This window comes from Jaculus jaculus, chromosome 2 (assembly GCF_020740685.1).
Source record: "Jaculus jaculus isolate mJacJac1 chromosome 2, mJacJac1.mat.Y.cur, whole genome shotgun sequence".
NCBI lineage: Eukaryota > Metazoa > Chordata > Mammalia > Rodentia > Dipodidae > Jaculus > Jaculus jaculus.
Genome location: NC_059103.1, coordinates 106,039,887 through 106,059,293, shown reverse-complemented (window position 1 = coordinate 106,059,293; position 19,407 = coordinate 106,039,887). Strand labels below are relative to the sequence as shown.

Sequence of the window (19,407 nt, the reverse complement as noted above, 5' to 3'; positions counted from 1 at the left end):
AATCAAACAAACAAATGTATATCCTCACAGATAAAACCATCTTTCAGGAGATCCACACTCATGCTTTCACAGGAAATGTAAGGATGACCTACTTGACTCCTTGTTCCAGCTGTGTTGAGACCCGGGGACCTTGGCTCACACAAACCCCTCAGTGGGGGTTCTGGGCCCAAGACGAAGGGTGCTGCACTGCTATCCGCGCACAGTGACGGCCCTGGAGGACAGTGCCTGCCGCCTGACACATGACTGGTCTTAGACAGTGATCAACGCCTTTTAGAAAAGGCACCTGACTTGGACACATCTGCTTCTACAAGGTCATAACATTCCAGAGGCAAGATGGAGACATAGATACTGACGAGAACAAAGCGCCGTGTTCCCTAGCTCTCCAAAAAGAGCCACGCAGTTTTCAGGAGTGGCAAAAGGAGATAGACAGACCTACCTACCCTAAGCCCACCTCATGAGCTGTGCATCTCTCAGGACTTGCAGTGGTGCCTTGAAATCCCCCGGGAACCACGGCGCCATCTGAGACAGATGTAGTTCCCCATGCCCGACACTAGAGGGCGGGCCGCTAAAGCGTTCCGGGGCTAACCAGCGCTCTGGGACAGCGCTCCCGGGCTCCACGACGCTGCGCTGGAAGCCAGGGCAAGCCCAGCCTTTGAGCCACGAAGCCGCCTGTCCTTCCTTTAGACTGACTTTAGCTGGCACTCCTAGGAGTGGTCAGTATTGATCACGAGCTGTTTATTTGGGGCTAACAGATACCAGCAGGGAACCAATCAACTCCATTCGACACGAACTTCCAGAGAAGCGGTAATTAATTCTTTGAACGAAAGAAAGAAATCCTGAAACTCTACCTTAATAACAAACATGAGATAAAGGTTGTGGTTAACGTTCAGATGGTTTCGGTCCTTTCTCTTCCACCCGCCCCTCCTCCCTTTGACTTCATGACCCTGCTCATGTTGAGGTGTTCGGGTTTATTCTAGCCACCTACTGAAGGCAGTGCGGATGCATTTCCAGACAAGCCTGCCTATGCACCCACACTCCCAGTTCTTACTTGGAGGTCTGTTCAGATTTCCCCGCGGACGGAGGCTTAAGAGACACAGGACACAGATGGGGGAGAGGGGAGAGAGGTCTGCCAGGGCACTGAGCTGGGGCTCACCGTTCAGCCCGCCGCCCACTTCCCGTGGCTGGGCTCCGTGTGAGCGGAACCACAGCTGCGAGATTATCCCGCTGCTGCCCACGCACGCGCAGGCCCGGGATGAGCATATGTTTTGCCTAAGAAGACAATGCTTAGAGACGATCTAAAGGGTTCCCTAGAAGTCAGCCTGGGACCTGTGGCAGGACGAGAGCGAGCGGAAAGAAAAGTCAGGGATTTGTTCCCTGGGAGAAGAAAAGGGAGTTCTTCCTCAAGTACTTTGTAATGCAAAGTTTTACTTTTTCACTCTTGTTCTTAAAAAAAAAGAAGAAAAATAAATCACATTTTTCTAGTATAGAAGCAATGTTTGTGGGAACCAGTGGAATGATCGAAATAAGAAGAAACTTAATAATCCTCCCCTCAAGTTCACTGTCTAGACATGGGAGAAACTTCCTGGCAGCTCTGAGCCTGTGGACAAAGCATCTTCTAAGCCATAATTTTTGTGGTCTGCTGCCAGCGTTTGAAGGAGACAGCGGGGCCAATTACCTCCAAGTAGGTGATGGGAAAGGTCAGCAGGGCCTGCCATCTTCAATCTCCATTGCTGTTTTCTTGAAATCAAAATAGTAGTTTTTTATATTCAGGGAAGTGAGGCAAATTATTGAAGTCTTGGAAACACTGTCATGTCAGGGTCTGAAATTAGTACTATATAAGTCTGAACATTTATCTTCATTTGATCTTTGAAGAGTTCAGCAGTCTTTAAAAGTCTGAAATAATAGTTTGTAATGAAGACACAACTTGATATTTTTCAAATAGGAACTTCCAGCAAGTATTTTCTCAGACTGGAAATTTATCTAGGTCCACTATGTATTAAATGTTCATGGAGTGTTTAAAAAAAACCATAGAAATAGGGGCAAGATCTGGGATCTGTGTTTTACAAGTCTCTCAACATGTTTGTAAATAGTGGAGAAAGACCTTCGGGAGAGTCCTTCCTTAAGGGGCTCTCCCCAGTCTGTATTCAGAAGTCCACAGTGCCTTGTCCCCACAACCAAAGAAGTTTCTCTCTCTCAGTGTGTTTTCATTGGTATATTTAGGGGCTTGTTAGAAATGCAACTGCATAAGCTCCATCTTGACATTGGTAATTCTGGTGATGACTGTTGTTGGGGCTAAGGACGGAATGCAGGGCCCTGGGCCTGCTAAGCGTTTGCCTTCCCACTGAGCTGCTCCCTGGCCCAGGCCTCTGGGTCTTAAGGAGCCATTCTGGTGAAGCAGTAGTGCAGTAGTGGCTGACAACCACTGGATGTGAGAGAAGGAGAAAGGAAGACACAACCCTATGTAAGGTAGAACTGAGTTTATTAATGACAGCTTTTATTACAATCACTCGCAAGTGTAAAAAATAAAGGATGATTAATTCAAATTTAAAACTCACTTGGGCTTGCTGTTTAGCCTTTCACTGGATATGCCAAAGGGTGAGGAGGATCTTGCCTGATTTGGAATCAACTGGCCGGGTGCAGTTCACTGGAGAATGAGGTAATAAGGAAGACAAAAGTGCCAATTGGAGAACACGAGTGTCCATGTGAAAGGACAGCACAAACGAGAGCTGTGGCACGGACAGGGGAAGTCATGTCATCTTACCCCCCGAGTATGGAATGAACATCTCTACCTACACAAGCACAGATACACACATGCAGATACACCACACACACACACACACACACGCACACGCACGCACACAAACTGTGGAGACAAGACGTCAAAGGAATTTCAGTCCTTTCTCTGAGCAGACTGAACCACCCATCAGCCAGGCAGTGAAAATGGGACAGCGATAGAAAATCATGCTAAATTTCCACCAAGTACCTGGCTGCCTATGTGCTGGCAAATGTGTCACTGCTGTCACATAGGCTAAATTCTCCTCAAGAGAGCAACAGCCAGGGCGACACCAAGCTGCATGAATATCTGGGGGCAAAATGCACCCTTTCCAGTGGGCAGTGGAGCATGGCAGAAGAGCCTGGAAGTGGCTTCCCACCTCATGTCCTAGAACCCTCACCAGCCCCAGCGCACTCCTCTCCCAGAGAACTCCTGCTTTGTCACCATTCTGACAGTGGGCTGCAATACCAACAGAGAGCGTTCTGGCCCTGCACTATGCTTTCTAAATAAAACTAAAATCACAAGAAGGGCGGGGTGGGGGGAATCCAAACATTAGATGAATTTTGACTTTTGTCAACACTGCTTTTAGAACTGAGTTGAATTCCATTCAGTGAGGATGAGGAAGGTGCAGCAGCCAAGCCTGACCCTAGAAAAGACGCTTGGGTCCCTGGGAGCATTTATGAGGAAACAGCAGGTCTCTTCCCAGCCGGGCTGTGACAACATGTCACAGATTCCCAAGGCCAGAAACCTGTGACATCAACACTGATCAGCATTTTCATATGTTTGTAGGAAAGGAATGTGGTCAGGGTTACAAGTCATGCAGGTTAAATTTATACAAAAAAATTAATATTCAAGCTGAGTAAGAAAACACTTGAAAATTTAGGAGGGATCATAGTATTTACCTTTGGGAGAGAAAAAAAAAAAAAGAACCAAAAGATAAAACCCAACTCATAACCAAAGAACAAGCAAGAACTCAGAATATTTCAGAGTTTCCAAAGAAATCCAACCACTAATTTGGTGGGGTGACACAGTATTTAATTAATGCCTCTCATTGACCTCATTTTCTCCTTGGATCTCATCGATAGAGTTCAGGCCTACTTAGAGAAAAGATCAGTCCTGCTAACATATGGCATCACGAGGTCTCCACTGCCACTGCTGGGTTCACATGGGATGCACACTTCTCTCAGAAAGAGATGCTCAGGGACAGGTGATCTCAAAAGATGAACCCAACGGTGAGCTGTTTTCAGAAGACAGTTGCAACAGGTTCTTCAAACATATATGGAGAGCTGTCGAACCTCCTCCAGGGTGAAGGGTTGCATGTATGTGCCTTAGGCCATGGAACACATGTGCCCCTCTCGAGAGGAGCCTCACTGCCTCTCCTGGCCCTCCACTTACTGTGCAGGGTGGGGCCAGGGGGGTGTGCTCTCCACAAATTCAAGTGCATGTGGTGTCCGAAACCTTTTCCCTTTCTCGTAAGCATCCATCCACCCATCAATTTATGGCTACAGTAGAAATTCATGGCATAGCGACTTGCATAATTTTCTTTTTCCTTTTTGAAAATTCTGTCAGTGAGCAGCATTTCCAAGTTTCAACCCCCCCACACACAAAAAATACCAGGTTCTTGGCAGCCCCATTAGGTAGGACTGCAGGATGCTTCCCTACTAGGTCTTTGCAGCCTGATACCAGCCCGGCACAGGGAGGGTCAGGACGAGGGTCAGTCCAGTGTCGTGCAGTAGTCGTAGCAGTGGCTCTACCAGCTAGCCCTGACAGCTTCAATATCACTCACCAAATTCTGGGCCAGGCATATCCCAAATATCTAAGAAAGGAAAGAAAAGAGTCAAACACAGGAATCTAACTTCCACTAGCTTGTTCTTGTAATCTGATTGTAACAAAAAATGAGATATGATTCATCCATTGTAAACTCCAACATTTAAACATGAATAATGCAATGGGGGTTTGGTGCATTTGCCCAGCCATGCAGTACTAATTATGGAACACATTCCTGACCTCCAGGCTAAATCCTGCACCATGAGAGGTCATTTCTACCCTTATACCCACTGGCCCAGATCACTAAATCTGCTCACTGTCTCTATGGATTTGCCTATTCTTGACATCTCGTGGAAATTACATTCTAAAATACATGGTCCTGTCTTTCCATGTAGCAAAAATATTTTCCAGATCCATCCACATGTATGAGTAGTTCATTTATTTATTTATATTTTGGCAGGGTGGAGGTAGGGAATGCCAGGACACTGTTCTTGTTTGATTATGAAAAGTCTCCCAATGTGATATCGCTTTTTCCCTCTGGCCCTAACTCTGTTTCCTGATCCACCATGATGTGACAATCCATGTTACAAGCTACCGCCACCACCACAGACTGAGGTTCCCACGCCTCCCCTGCCATAACTGACTACACTTCCTGAACCATAAGCCAAAACAAACCTCTCAAGTTGTTCTGCAAGGCATTTGGGAAAGTGATGTTAAAATATAACACAAGTACCAAATTTCTTTATTTGAAGAAGTAATACACTTTTTAAAACTGAATGAAGTGTTTTGGTATAATTTAGAGAAAAGTTAAGGTCACCCCAACATGCACACTCTGGTTTCATGGAAGTGAGCCCCAGGCTTAGCTTCCATTTCCCCTCTCTCCTGGGGTATGTTGATCAGGACATTCTGCCACAACAGATTCGGGCTCCCCCCTTGTACAAGTTCATTACATGGCCACTTGGTCCTGTCATGGGTGCCACCTGCTTGTTGAAGTAATGAGTCTCACTGAAGTCACACAGGCATGGCTTGTTTGTGCCAGCATCCAGTGAGTGTGTGGTTGCAGAAGATGTCACTAATGCCCTCCTCCAGGAGTGATGCCCACTGCATGGCATCTGACCTCCGTCCCCTGTCATAGCCTGAAGGAAGGACATACCATCTCACTGGCTCTGTAACTTCAACGTGTTCCTTCTCTCCTCATAAGCTTTGTGAGCTACATTAGCAAGGCCAAAGTGGTCAGACATGGGCAGGTCATCACAGGAGCCAAGAGCTCTGACCTGATCTGGTGGATGGTGGTGGCCCCTGAGTCCCTGTGGTACAGTGTACCTGAGAGGGGCATGCAGGGGCAGCTGAAGAGAGGGAGTGGGAGTGGTGATGACCCTGGGTTAGGTCAAGGACACGGTGAAGGGCTGATTATAAATGTCAGGTTCACAGGGACAAGCACTGTGGTCTCTACAGTACTGCAAAAGCAAAAGGCCATGCTAACTCTTGCAAGAAATGTCTGGCCAGTTTGTTCCATTTGTTTTGTTGATAGCTTGGCAGTGTAACCCAGCCTGTCATCCTCCTGCTTCTGCCTTCCTACTGCTGAGATTGCAGGCATGCCTCGTCATGCCTGGCCAACTCATTCCTTATTCATGACTGAGTACTACTCCATCCATCATATGCATATGCCACTTTTTTGGGGGCGTGTGTATGGTACAGTATGTGTGCTGCGTGCATGGTTGTGCCAGGGGAGGGCACTGGGTGTTCCCCTCAATTGCTATCCAGTCTTATTTCCTTGAGATAGTCTCCCACAGCACCTGGAACATTCTAATTTTCAGTTTCCCTGGCTGACCAGCAAGCCCCGGCAATCCTCCGGTACCTGCCTGCCTTAGGGCTAGGGGAAGAGGCATGTGGGTGCTGAGGATTGAACTCTGGTCCTCACGCTTGAGCAGCAGATGCTCCTACCCACTGAGCCACCACTCTGGCCCCTACACCACCTTTTACAAATGCACAAATGATGGTTTCCATCTTGTTTCCATTTGTTTTGCTGTTCTATCTACCTATGTGTTTAAGTTTGGTGGATATAGTTTTTCATTCCTTTTGGGTGCATTCCTATGAAAATTGCTAGGTCATAATAGTAACCCCATGTTTGAAGAACTGGCAAATTATTTTCCAAAGAGGCTGAACCATTTTTACTCCCTCCAGCAACATGTGAATGTTCATAATATCTTCACCAACCCTTCTTACTGTCTTTGCTTTTCATATAGGCACTCTTGGGGTTGTAAAATGCTATTTTATGGTAATTTTGATTTACAGTTTTTAAAATGACTAACAATGGTAGAATCATCATATGCATATGAGCCATTTCTGTATTAGCTGAAGAAATAGCTACTGGGACCCTCTGTTCATTTTATAAGCCATGCTGTTATAGTTGAGGCTAGTCCTAAATTCTCAATCCTTTTGTTTCAGCCTTCTAAATGGTGAGAATATAGGTGTTTACAGTACACCTGGCTCCATTTGTCATTTCTTCTTCCTTTCTTTCTTTTGTCCATTCTTTCTTTTTTTGGTAGGGTCTCACTCTAGATCTGGAATACACTGTGTAGTCTTAGGCTGGCTTTGAACTCATAGTGATCCTCCTACCTCTGCCTCCCAAGTGCTGGGATTAACAGAGTGCTCCACCATGCCCAGCTTCCATTTGTCATTTTGTTCTTGGATGTAAACATGCTTTACCAATTCTAGACATTAGATTATTTTGTTTGTTTGTTTTTGTTTTTCGAGGTAGGGTCTCACTCTAGCCCAGGCTGACCTGCAATTCACTATGGAGTCTCAGGTTGGCCTCGAACTCATGGTGATCCTCCTACCTCCGCCTCCCAAGTGCTGGGATTAAAGGAAGGCACCACTATGCCCGGCTGGCATTAGATTTTTTTAAAGCAATGATTTGCAAATATTTTCTATCATTTTGTGAGTTACCTTGATAGCATCACTCTTTAGCACAGAAATGTAACTTAAAAATTTTTTTTTTGGTGGGGGGAGGGAAAGAGGGAAACAAATAGACAGAAAGAGAGAGAAAGAATAGGCATGCCAGGCCCTCTAGCCACTGCAAACTGACTCCAGATGTATGTGCCACTTTGTGCATCTGGCTTAGTGGGTACTGGGGAATAGAACCTGGGTCCTTAGGCAGCACAGGCAAACAACTTAAGTACTAAGCTATATTTTCATCCCTAGAAATGTACCTTTTGACGAAGTCCCATTTATGTTTTATTTGAAGCTCTAAGAACATGGCCCAACCTCAAATCAAAGATTTATACATATGTTTTTCCTCTCAAGTGTCATAGCTCTAGTTTTTAATTTTTTTTTTTTAATGAGAGAGAATGCTGGTGTGTTAGGGCCTCTAGCCACCACAATCAAATTCCAGATGTGTGCCACCTCATATGCATGTGTAAACTTGTACTTTTGTGTCACCTTGTGTATCTGGCTTACATGGGACCTGGAGAGTCAAACATGGGCCCTTAGGCTTTGCAGGCAAGCACTTCAACTGCTAAGCCATCTCTCCAGCCCAACTCTAGTTTTATATTTATATTTGAGGCCCGGGCTGGTCTTGCACTTATAATCCTCCGGTTTCAGTCTCCTGAAGAGCTAGAAGTACAGGTGTCCCGCCACACCTAGCTACAGTCAGGTGTGTGATCTATTTTAAGTTAACATTTACACATGATACAATGGCAGCCTAAATTCACTCTTTTGCAAATAGATAGTCATTTTTCTGAGTACTTCTTGGAATGACTGCTTTTCCCACCCAATAGTTTTGATTTCCTTGTCCAACTCCTTATATAGCCTCCTGTGTCCTAACTACGCACACAGGAGGTTCTACCAGGAATTTCAGTTCCATGTATCTAGAACAGCTAACCTTAGTGAGTACAAGCCAGCTCGAGTCTCACAGCTTTGTAGTACAAGTGTGAACTTTTGGAGCACTGCTAAATGGCAGTGAGAACTATGAGAGGGACTGCAGGGGGACCGTAGATTAATTTGAGGAGAAATGCCATGTGAACAATACTGAATCTTGCAATGGGTGCGCACAGCCTATTCCAGTAGTTCTACTGTAATTTCCATCAACTATGTGCTCATTATGATCCTCCAAAAAAAAAGTACCACATTATCAAGAACAGTCCGCTCCTGAGATTGCCCAGGAGGAAAAGCGGGTGCTCTTCTCCTCACTGTGCTGAGCCAGAGAGTAAGGGGCACAGCATCTCTGGCACTCCCCAAACTCTTCACCTCACCACTAAGATCACTTCTGAGCAGTCCTGTCTGCCCCAACTGTCACGCTGAGCCCATGGAAAAGATGCCACAATGCTGGCCGGAAGCTAGTGACCCCATTAACCTCACCATGGTGAGAAGGCAAAAAAAAAAAGGCTTCCTAAAATATTTCAGGATCTAGAATCAGTTCCTTAATAAAGCACACATCCCAACAGTTTTGGTCTCAAAAATAATGGCATTCAGGTGGCTAGGCAAAGCTTCCATTCTGGTGGACTCTTCTGGGGCATCACTGCCCAAGCTATCCTTCAGGGACCCTCATCTTACCTGCAGCAAGGCAATGCCTATGAAAATACCAGCCACGATGGTTAAATTGTCCTGCAGCCACTTCTCAAACTGGGGCACACAGCCTTTCGTGTAGATTACAATCTGCTGGTCAACTTCCTTCACAAGGGAAGAGGAGAGCAGAGTGTCACAGATAGAGCCCCTGGGCATGCGCAAGCTCTGCCAAACACCCTGTGTGCTAAGCCGCATGATCAGGATCCACTTACTGGTTTCTGCCTGGCATCATAGCCACACTGTGTGTTGATGACATCTTCCTGGGGAAGGAAGAAAGAGAAAGGTGAAACTTGCTCCTGTTCTAGGAATGAACAGAATGGGCTGCAAAGTGGCAGCTGTAAGACAGGACCAAGGTGCACAGACCATGGCACCATGTTAAACATGGCAGGTACGTTCATCACCCATGTGCTTACCATCATGATCTTCAGGAGTATGCACTAAAAAGTGAGGCTCAGGGAATATCAGGAAAGAACAGCAAATCCTTCCTGCGAGAGGCTTAGGATTTAAGAAGCTTAAGAAGCTTCAGAGTTTACAGAAGGATACAGATGGAAACTAACCTTAAAGGACACAATGACTATTGTATGTTCTCCTATGGGCTTCTGTATGCTCTGTGGTGTGTGTGTGCGTGTGTGCGTGCGTGCACGTGTGTGTATATGCATGTGCTAATATGTATACAGGCACACATGGATGTATACATGTACGTGGAGGTAACAGATTGACATTAGGTGTCTTCTCCAATCATGCTCCACCCGAAGCTCACTGACAAGCTAGCCAGCAAACCCCAGGGCCCCTCCTGGGATTACAGATGCACACCACCATGCCCTGCTCATACATGCCTGGATTCTGGGATCCAAACTCAGGTCCACATCTGAACCATCTCCAGAACCTCCACATTGTTTTTTCTTTCATGGTGCTGGGGCTAGATCCACAGCATTGCACATGCCAGTATGTGTTCATACTTTTAAATCTATAAATTTCTCTGTTATTCCAATGGTCTCTTGATGAGAACGTTGCTTTGCTAATTACAAAGTGAAATACTGCCCCAACCATGAATCAGCCAGGCAGTCTGATATCGAACTGGACCTTCCCTGAAACACTTTGGGTTACTTTCTTCTCTCTGGGGCTCACAGGTGGATCTTACTAGCCAACAGTTCCTGGCATGACAGCTTTACCAGAGAGTTCACTGTTGAAAGATAATTATCAGGTGCCTCCTGGAGACTCTTCTGGTTCCTCTGATGGATGCAGGAATTGGGACAGAGAACCTGCCAGTGAGGGCCAAGACCACCTGAGCAGGTTATTGTAAGCTCCCAGCTGGGCAGTCTGTTGTCACCTGGTCCTCCTCAGAAGGGGGACAAGCCAGTGGGAAAGGAATTAGGGCTGGGAAGGGGGGCACAGTTCTTAGTGATTCTCAGGTGGTCAGCCTGCAGGAAGTTTGGCCTCCTTGACCCCTGAATAAATCCGGACCTCTGTTAAAGAGCCTCATTCAGATTCCACCTTGCAGGAGGAGCCCTCAAAGTTCACATGCACTCACTGGGGTCCACATATTAGGGACAGGGGCAAGTCTGGGAGGACTCTGGGGCCTGAAAGGCCAGGAGGAGGCTAAAGATTAGTAATAGGAGCCACCTCTCATCAAGGTGATGCTGATACTCAGTATGGCTTTTCATTTATAATATAGAAGGTGAACTTTTAGTCATTTTTATATACGAGACACCATTTGACCCAAAGTCAAATCAAACCTATGGTAAAGGGAAGTGATTTATGAATACATTCTATATGTGCTTTTTTCTTTCTTTTTTTCATTTCTTTGGTGGCAGTGGTGATAAAAAAAGTGGGTGATAAAACCCAGGGCCTTGCAAATATAGAGCAAATTTTCTCCCACCACTGTGGTACACATTGAGTCCCATATTTTCTTTCTTTCTTTTTTTATACACATGACTATTGTCATTATGCCACCCAATAGTCTGTGAGACTGTGGTCTCCCGAGGAAGCATTCTCACCATAACATGCCACAAACTCTCCTACTCTAATCCCCTTTTCCCAGAACCCCGCTGGGAAGAAAGGGTTTACTAACCCTGAGCTAGCGCAGAGCCAGCCTTCCCTAAAGAAGGGACAATAGACACACAAGCTCTGTCACCTGTAAGCAGTGTAAGCTAGGGGGAGTCAACACTCCATGTGCCTTGGTTTCTTCACCTCAATGAGAGAAATGGTCTGAACTTAGGCAACACACATCAAGGCTCAGAGTAAGAACCAGCCCGTCAGAGATGTTTGCTCTGACGGGGAAGATCGGATCACAGCACTACACCCATTCTGAGAGCTACAATTAGGCATTAGCCCACAAGAGGTTTCTCGACAAAATCACTCTGCCATCCCACCCATGTTCGCGAAGTGCAGTGCAGGCCAACAGCGAGCTGTTCACTTACTGCAGGGTCTTTAGTACAGCAGGAGAATGGCACGCCGCATCGCTCTCGGCTTGCATTGGAATCTGTGCAATTGAAGTAAATATTTAGGTTCCAATCATCAGCTCCAAAAGCCCCACAGCACTGCCACTAGAGCAAACAGGAGAGAATTAGAACATCTCGACTTGGAGGGGACCAGGCGCCTGCCTGCGCTCGCACCCGCAGAATGACACCCAGCTCCTGCCACTGCCGACCTTCTCTTCCCGCTCAGACTTTACTTCAAGCCAAACAGAGCCTAAATGGCCCTCTAAAGCCTTCTGAGATAATTAAGGCTGAGGGTTTGTAACGATGCGATGACATTAGGTGGGCCAGGTACGGCCATTGTACAGCAGGGAAGAATATTCTAGAAGGATATACAAGAACAATTGAGAAAGAAAAACCAGACATTAATAACAGTTAGAATCTAATGAAGCTACTGCTAGGCTTTTGAATGTGCTTTAAACGTTTTTGTTTTGTTCTTTTAAGGTAGGGTTTTGCTCTAGTCCAGGCTGACCTGGAATTCACTATGTAGTCTCAGAGTGGCCTTAAACTCATGGTGATCCTCCTACCTCTGCCTCCCTAGTGCTGGAATTACAGGCATACACATTGGGCTTAAAGGCTTGATCTCTACATTTAAACACTTTCTAAGCAGTTTCAATCAAGTGCAACTAATATCCAATAATTAGTACTTTTTAAAATATATATATAATTTGCTAAGTTCTAATATATGTGCAACATTTTGGGATCTGTCACCATAACTGTGGTAGTTTGAAAAGATGGCCCCCAATATCTTCAGTGCTTTATTAGCTTGTAGGTTGGATCTGTAGCCACCTGGCTAGAGGTAGTGTCACTAGGCGGATCTTAAGGTGTGGTGGTGGGTTTGAGATTCCAATCTAAGGATATGCAAAGTGTGCCTAGCTGGAGTTCCAGAAGTGTGCTGTGTTGTGTGGCTTTTGACTTTTAGCTTTCTCTCTCTCTGCCTGGTCCTTTAAGAGGAGGGCAACTTCTTCTGCCATTATGGAACTTCCCCTGGATCTGTAAGCTTCAATAAATCCCTTCCTTCCATAACTGTGCCTGGTCTGGAAGTTCATCTCAGCGAACCTGAAGCTGTCTGCTACAATAATCAATATAGAAAACATAGGGCTAAGATAGAGAGGTAGCTAAAGGGGTAGAGAGAATGTTCAGCCTGTGTGAGGCCCTGGGTTCAAATTCTCAGAACCACAAAAATATGGTGAATAAATCCATCATTCTTAAAATTGCAGAGGCTTACATTTCATTGTATTTGTTTCTACATAGAAGTTTTGAAAGCAAGAACATGTGCTTACATTTTGAACTTCACAAAGTCAGTCATCTTGTTAAAATATTAAAAAAAAAATGAGATGTTAAATTCATCTGGCCTAAAATAGGAACTGATATATGCCTACTCTACAACCTTCTCCTCAATTCCTCTGGGATCCAGTATCTCTGTTTATCTGAGTTAAATATTTATTTTATTTATTTGAGAGAGAAAGAGGCAGATAAAGAGATGAAGAGGTTGGACTTATCAGGGTCTTTAGCCACTGCAAACAAACTCCAGATGCTGTACCACCTGGTGCATCTGGCTTATGTGGCTACTGGGGAATCAAACTCGGGTCCTTAGGCTTTGCAGACAAGTACCTTAATGACTAAACCATCTCTCCAGCCATCCCTGAGTTAAATAATACTAAGCCTTGACCACTTTAAGGCTTCCAGGACCAATAGCTACTTAAAAATTTTAAACTCCAAGACAGAAAAATAAAATTATGTGGAACAACAGTATTGCTGGGTACAGTAGGAGCACATGCGAACATGTTCTACCAACTCGTCTGTGACTGACAGCGTGTGCTGGGCACCCGCAGGCTTGCCAGCAAAGCTCCATCAGCTTTGCCATGCAAACTAGTCAGGAAAAATACGTGGGGAATTGTGAGCTTGCATCCATTATGACCTAACAAAACAGTGAAGTCTGCTGAGGAGATGAAACAGGGCTTAATTTCACACCTGAGAGACAGCTTACTTCAGACAGCCACTGCTAAGCAAAAGTAACACTCAGCCAGTGCTGAGCACCAACCAGCACTGATGCAGCCAAGTCCGTCTTCATCAAAAGTAACCCCAGTTCATCCTGGAAACCTGTCCAACCCCAAACAGGCCACTGCTCCACTGCCTGGCCTCCAGGCCTGCCATAAGCATTGAGGCCATGGGCACCATAGACCAAGTCTGCTCAGCTTATTCAGTTTTTTTTTTTTTTTTTTTCTTTCACTGAGGATGTGTAAAGACTTGCTAGTTTATAGGCCAATAACACCTCAGGCCTAAAATAAAACCACGCCCCTCATTAGAATGTCATAAGATCCTCATGAATTAGTGGCTAATTTTTATTCCCATTTAGTTATAGTTTAAGACTCTGGAAGCCCAAGGTCCCTGTGACTTTGGGTCTTGGCTCCTTGTTTATGTCAGTGCATTTTGAGTGGCAGGGAGCATCTGCAGCCAAGTTCAAGACACCTACAGGTGGGCAGAGGTGGGCGGGACTCTACCGTATTTTCCACTTGATGGAAGTCAGGGGCCTAAAGAGGTTCTTAACTGTTACTACTAACCACAATGTGTAATAATATTTGGAGAGACGCATTATAGGAACTTTATGAGCAAATGTTTTATGAAGTATATTGTTATGAGCTATAAAATGCACAGGATTATCAAAGGATAGGGAGAGAAGAAGAATTCAGTTAATCATCAAATAAAACAAAACAACATTCTTCAAAGGCTGATGGGGAAACACACCTATGGTTAGAAACTATTGGCTCAAGGGTTTTCTTCTTCATTCCTCTAGTTTAACTCAAATCCAAACAAGTGAAAATAGAACATTTCTGTTTAGGATACAAATCCTGTAAGCCACTGAGGAAGGGGAAAAAAAAACAATAAGCAAACAAACAAAAACCACACAGACAAGTCAGGCGGAGCATCCAGCTGGCAAAAGCACAGAAGCCAGAAGGCAGTATGGGAGCCATCCTTGTGAGAAGACTTTCAGCTTGCAAATAAGCTAAGTTTACACTTACGTATTCTTGGGTGAAGTCTATGAGGTTTTGCAGATCAATGTCATCCCGGTAGGCTCTGATGTTGTTGTTAATGAAGAAGTACAGCTGGTCTTTGATCCAGTCTTTGAAGACAAATGCCAACACCCCAGCAGTAAGCTCCAGGAAGAAAATAATCCCCAGGAACACTGAAAACTAAGACAAAAGATACACACAGAGAGCAGTCACAAGGCTGTTTTGATCATACAGTTAGTGACTCCTCTCCTTGGTAAAAAAAGTTTATAATTACATTATGTCCTGTCTCCAAAGCTGATAGCCTTCAGTTTCTTCAGATCTGTTAATAGAATACTAAACTTCCAGAAAGGATTTTAAAAAGTAAAAACCATTTCCTAATCACATTTTAGTCTCTGGTGTTCTGTTTCATAATTAACTAACAAAGCTCAAATCAAACACGAATAATAGGAATTTCTCATTAGACCCACATTAAGGCCTAATGAATTGTTCATGATTAATGTATTGCCAGACCTGTGAACAATGATCAGCCTTGCCCCTAGCAAGCTTCCTGTCTCACTTGAAAGGTAGAGTATCCCAGTATTTTACAGTCACCTGTCATTTGCCACTGTGGCCTTGATTCTGTGTGGAATATATATCCCTCTTATGGACTCAGACACCGTTCTAATTCCTCTTTGCACCTGCTATCCAGTGTGAAACAGACTGAACATCTGGTATAGAGAAGTGGAGGAAGGAGGATGGAGTGGGGACTATAAGAGGAAAAGGATGCAAGCCCCTAGGTTAAGGGCTTTCAGGAATACTAGTTGTGTTCCCCTCTCTAGAAGCACCATGCTCAGGAAACATTTCAAATCACATTAAAATGAAGTCAAAGGGAGACTTCTGGGTAAGGCGGGTCAGGTCACAAGGGTTTACAGCTAGAGACCATGAGGCTCTGGGGTAACTTCTTGGAACCCTGGAGAAATTTCCCTTCCATTGAGAAGCCTCAGAAGTACCTCATCTGAGTCACACTGCACATTCCGCCCATAGTACTTTCCACCTCCTCCCACTCCCACATGCTTGCCCTTCTCAGACTTTGTGTGCTAAAGTAGATTATTTGAAATGGGACTCTGCAAAACCACAGGGGGTACCACAGACAACTTCTTCTGGTGACAACCACGGGGGTGACACTGAGGCCATGCCTGCTGAGCTGAGGTCCTGAAGGCTACAGAGCAGTGAGTAGCTGACAAGGCAGGGATGTGGTCCCTATAATCAACAAGCAGGCACCAAGCAGCCAGCCAGAAGAAAAAGGTACCAGGAGGGGGGTGCCATGAAAACAACGTGGTTATTGAAAGAAAAAAGGAGCTGGGTGTGGTGACACAAGTCTACAACACCAACCCTAGGGAGGCCAAGGCAGAAGAAGCAAGAGTTTGAGGCTAGCCTGGAGTATAAAATGAGGTTCTGTCTCAACACACAAACAAAAGAAGACAAAAGAAGCTTATTCATTTGGCAAATGTCTACTCACAGGCATGTTCCACCTTTTGATACCATGACATGATATTGTCATTCACAAAGTTCACTGAAAACTGTACAATATAGTTATAAAATAATCTGATGTTTTGTTTAAATTCTTTTTCTTTGTTTTTTCGAGGTAGGGTCTCAATCTAGCTCAGGGTGACCTGGAATTCACTGTGTAGTCTCAGGTGGCCTCGAACTCATGGGTATCCTCCTATCTTTGCCTCCCGGGTGCTAGGATTAAAGGCGTGTCCACCACACCCGGCTTGTTTAAATATTTTTATTTATTGATTTGCGTGTGTGTGTGTGTGTGTGTGTGTGTGTGTGTAGGTGTGTCAGGATCTCTTGCCTACAAACAAATGCCAGACAGATGCACCACTTTTTGTGTCTGGCTTTACTTGGAAGCTGAGGAATTGGCAAAAACAAAGGTTGGTAGGCTTGATTAGCAAGTGTCTTTAACTGCAAAGTCATCTCCCCAGTCTCCCAAATCTGATTATGATTTAAATAACTTAAAATTTTGTGTTGGGCCACATTCACAGCTGGGGTGGATAGCCTACATTGGACATGCTTGGATGGCCCACGATGGCTGGTTAGGCAGGGTCTGCAGAGTAAGGATGAGTAAGAGCACACTCCTGTCTCACAGAGCTGTATCTTAAGTGGTTTGGTAGGGCGGGGAGGGAACGGTAGACATATATGGAGGTGCCAAATGCCCTGCTTCTAAACCCCCCAGCTCAGCCACCCAAGTTCCCTTCAAGTTCCTGTCCTCTATGGGTTCACTGGAATTAAAATCTTGAGTTCTTAATTATTATCATTGGTACTAATAACTACAAGCTAAGTTTTCTTTAAGAAGGAAAAATGTAACACTTTGGCTCACTGTCTTCATCCTGGTATAAAATAATTCCCTTTCCCTTACACAGCGCCACCCCAAACATAAACATGGCCACTCTCAACATCAGGGAAATACTAAAATCACATTGAGCATGCATGTGTATACTCATAATGCAGAAAGACAAAAGTCATACAAAGATTTTAATTAGATTCTTGTTCTTACTTCTGTAAAAGTTAGATAGGTTCATATTCCAATTCCCTTAGTATAGTCTCTCAAGTTACATAATAATGCATATCAAATATTGAGTTCAAACTCAATTTATATCAAGTATTTTTCAGAAACCTACTCCTGAGAGTTTACCCCCCCACCCCCCCGCTCCATTTCAAAAGGTGCAAAAACCAACTCAAGGCTTATTTGACAGGATGGTCCAGCCAGAGGCTCTATTTCACAGTATCTTGGCTCTTGAATCCACCCCCCCTCCAACTCCCAGCGATTCTCCTGGCATGGGGCACTGGATCTTAGATGCTGTTTATAGGCATTACTTCCTACTTACACCATAGCTCCTAATTCAAGTTCTAAGCCAGTTTTTATTGTTTGTAAAATATTCTCCAAAGCTTAAAAAATGAAAAAGAAGCTTTTCATTTGTAACATCAGACTTTGTAATGGGATTACTATAAAAATGAAGCCATATTCAAGTAAATCATATTAAAGCGACCTCATATTTGTGGGGCACAGAGGCTTTGATTGACAACATAGTACAGCAGAGAAATACAGTAAGTTACAGAACAGCTAAGTGAGGCTATCAGCATTTAGAGCTGTCTCATGCCAAGAAGACTGGCAGGCTGGCAGGTCAGCATCAGGAACAAAGACTCCTGCAGGCTGTACAGATCTCTGATTTGATAGAGAATGGAAGAAGGTATGGAGAGAGGGAGGAGAAGGGAGAGAGAGACAGACAGACAGATAGAAAAGGCTGACAGCCTTAGGAAACTAGCTGCTTACTCTACTAGTCTCAGGTGCAAAGAAAAGAGAACCAGCTCCTCATTAAATTGTACTTTAAACCAAGAACACCTAGGCCTTCCCTTGTAACATAAGCCATATGAACTGATTTGGGGAAACAGCCTCTAAGAATCTTCCCTGAGCTACAGCCAAGCATATTTGAAAGGCTAATGGCTACCCTGAATGGGGTACTTGGTCATATGAAGGAGATGTTTTGCTTTTTGCTCTATCTTTATATTTACTCAAACTAGACAATCTAAACAGGCCACAGAAGCTGGGCTAATGTCTGGTTTCTCTAGACTGTTAGTTACCTGCACAGTTTTCTATTTACAGTGTGCATAAAGTTTTAAAAAACCTATTTCTGAAGCTACTTTAGGCAGCAGGATGTGAATCTGTTGTATATATATGCAAACCTCCACGGATGGCGATGGGCGATACTCATGTTATTAAGGAGGCATGTCCAGGGCACGGGCAGGGCAGGGGGAACAGAATCTAGAAAGCTCTCTTGAAAGAAAAACAAGACCTGAGCCATATGTCTGTTCATGCCTTTGGGATGCTTACCATCTTGCCTGTAGCTAGGGTGTCCTCTTGATATAAGAGTTTGGATCTCAACAGACAACAGAGATTGTGATACTTACAAACTTGAGAAGGAAAGTGTTTTCCCGCAGTGCTCCAATGCACCCTGCAAACCCCAGAATGAACATCACTCCTCCCACCACCAAGAAGAGCCAGACTGGGTCAAAGCCGCCGAGGTCAGTGATGGAAGAGATGTTGGAGAGGACTCCCTGGAAGAGGAAGAGAACACACAAAGCACAAAGGTGTGAGGTTGTCTGCCAAAAGGTAAGAGTTATCACACTTGGCTTTTCTCGTCCCGGAGACAGGATCTAGTGGTCATGTGATTACTGGGCATGATTAATAAGCAAGAGACACTATAAGGAAAGGGGAGGCTGACAGGGAAAGAGGAAGGGAACAGAAACAGAAGGGAAAGGGGAAAGAAAAGGAAAAGAGGACAGAAATGGCAAAAAGGAGGAAAAAGTGGCACGGGGCGAAAGAGGGAGGGAAAGGGGAAGGAGAGGGGAAAGAGAGGAGGGGATTAGAGGAGTGGGGGGAGGGAAGGAGAGGAGGAAGGAAAAGAAGAGAGGAAAAAGGAGGGGAAGGAAATAAAGATAACTGATTTCTTTCTAAGATCTAAAAGTATTTGTTTTGGACAAAATTATAAAAAGCTAAAACAACACTGTCATTAGACCCTGTATGAAGAAACTATAGGTGATACTTTACAAGCTTTTGTGATTGACAATATAAATTGTTTTGTAAAAACAGATGTAAGAAAAATATGTCCCAACACCTTAAGAATAAGGGGTCATTTTAAGTCCCCCAGACCTTCAAATGTTTGACAACTGCCCTCAGCATTTCTCAGGAAAGAGAGAGCTGAAGCTAGCAGTCAGTCTTGGCCACAAGCACTGATGACTTTCCCAAGGAAAAGCTTGAGCTCCATGG

General features: G+C 44.7%; 1 protein-coding gene across 2 annotated transcripts in view; it reads right to left on the bottom strand.

Moving 5' to 3' along the window:
• Nucleotides 1-2,462: 2,462 nt before the first annotated feature.
• The window catches only part of Tspan5 (tetraspanin 5), a 193,043-nt gene continuing 176,098 nt past the window's right edge, over nt 2,463-19,407 (bottom strand). Inside the window, exons 3-8 of one of the 2 annotated variants that reach the window (XM_004661635.2) lie at nt 18,549-18,695; nt 14,607-14,777; nt 11,527-11,652; nt 9,319-9,366; nt 9,095-9,211; nt 2,463-4,589 (exon numbers count right to left, since the gene is read on the bottom strand). In XM_004661635.2, the coding sequence (XP_004661692.1) occupies nt 4,524-4,589; nt 9,095-9,211; nt 9,319-9,366; nt 11,527-11,652; nt 14,607-14,777; nt 18,549-18,695 (675 nt within the window). In that variant the 3' untranslated portion in view covers nt 2,463-4,523. The remainder of the gene's footprint in view (nt 4,590-9,094; nt 9,212-9,318; nt 9,367-11,526; nt 11,653-14,606; nt 14,778-18,548; nt 18,696-19,407) is intronic. The other variant, XM_045143983.1, reaches the window with a different exon arrangement.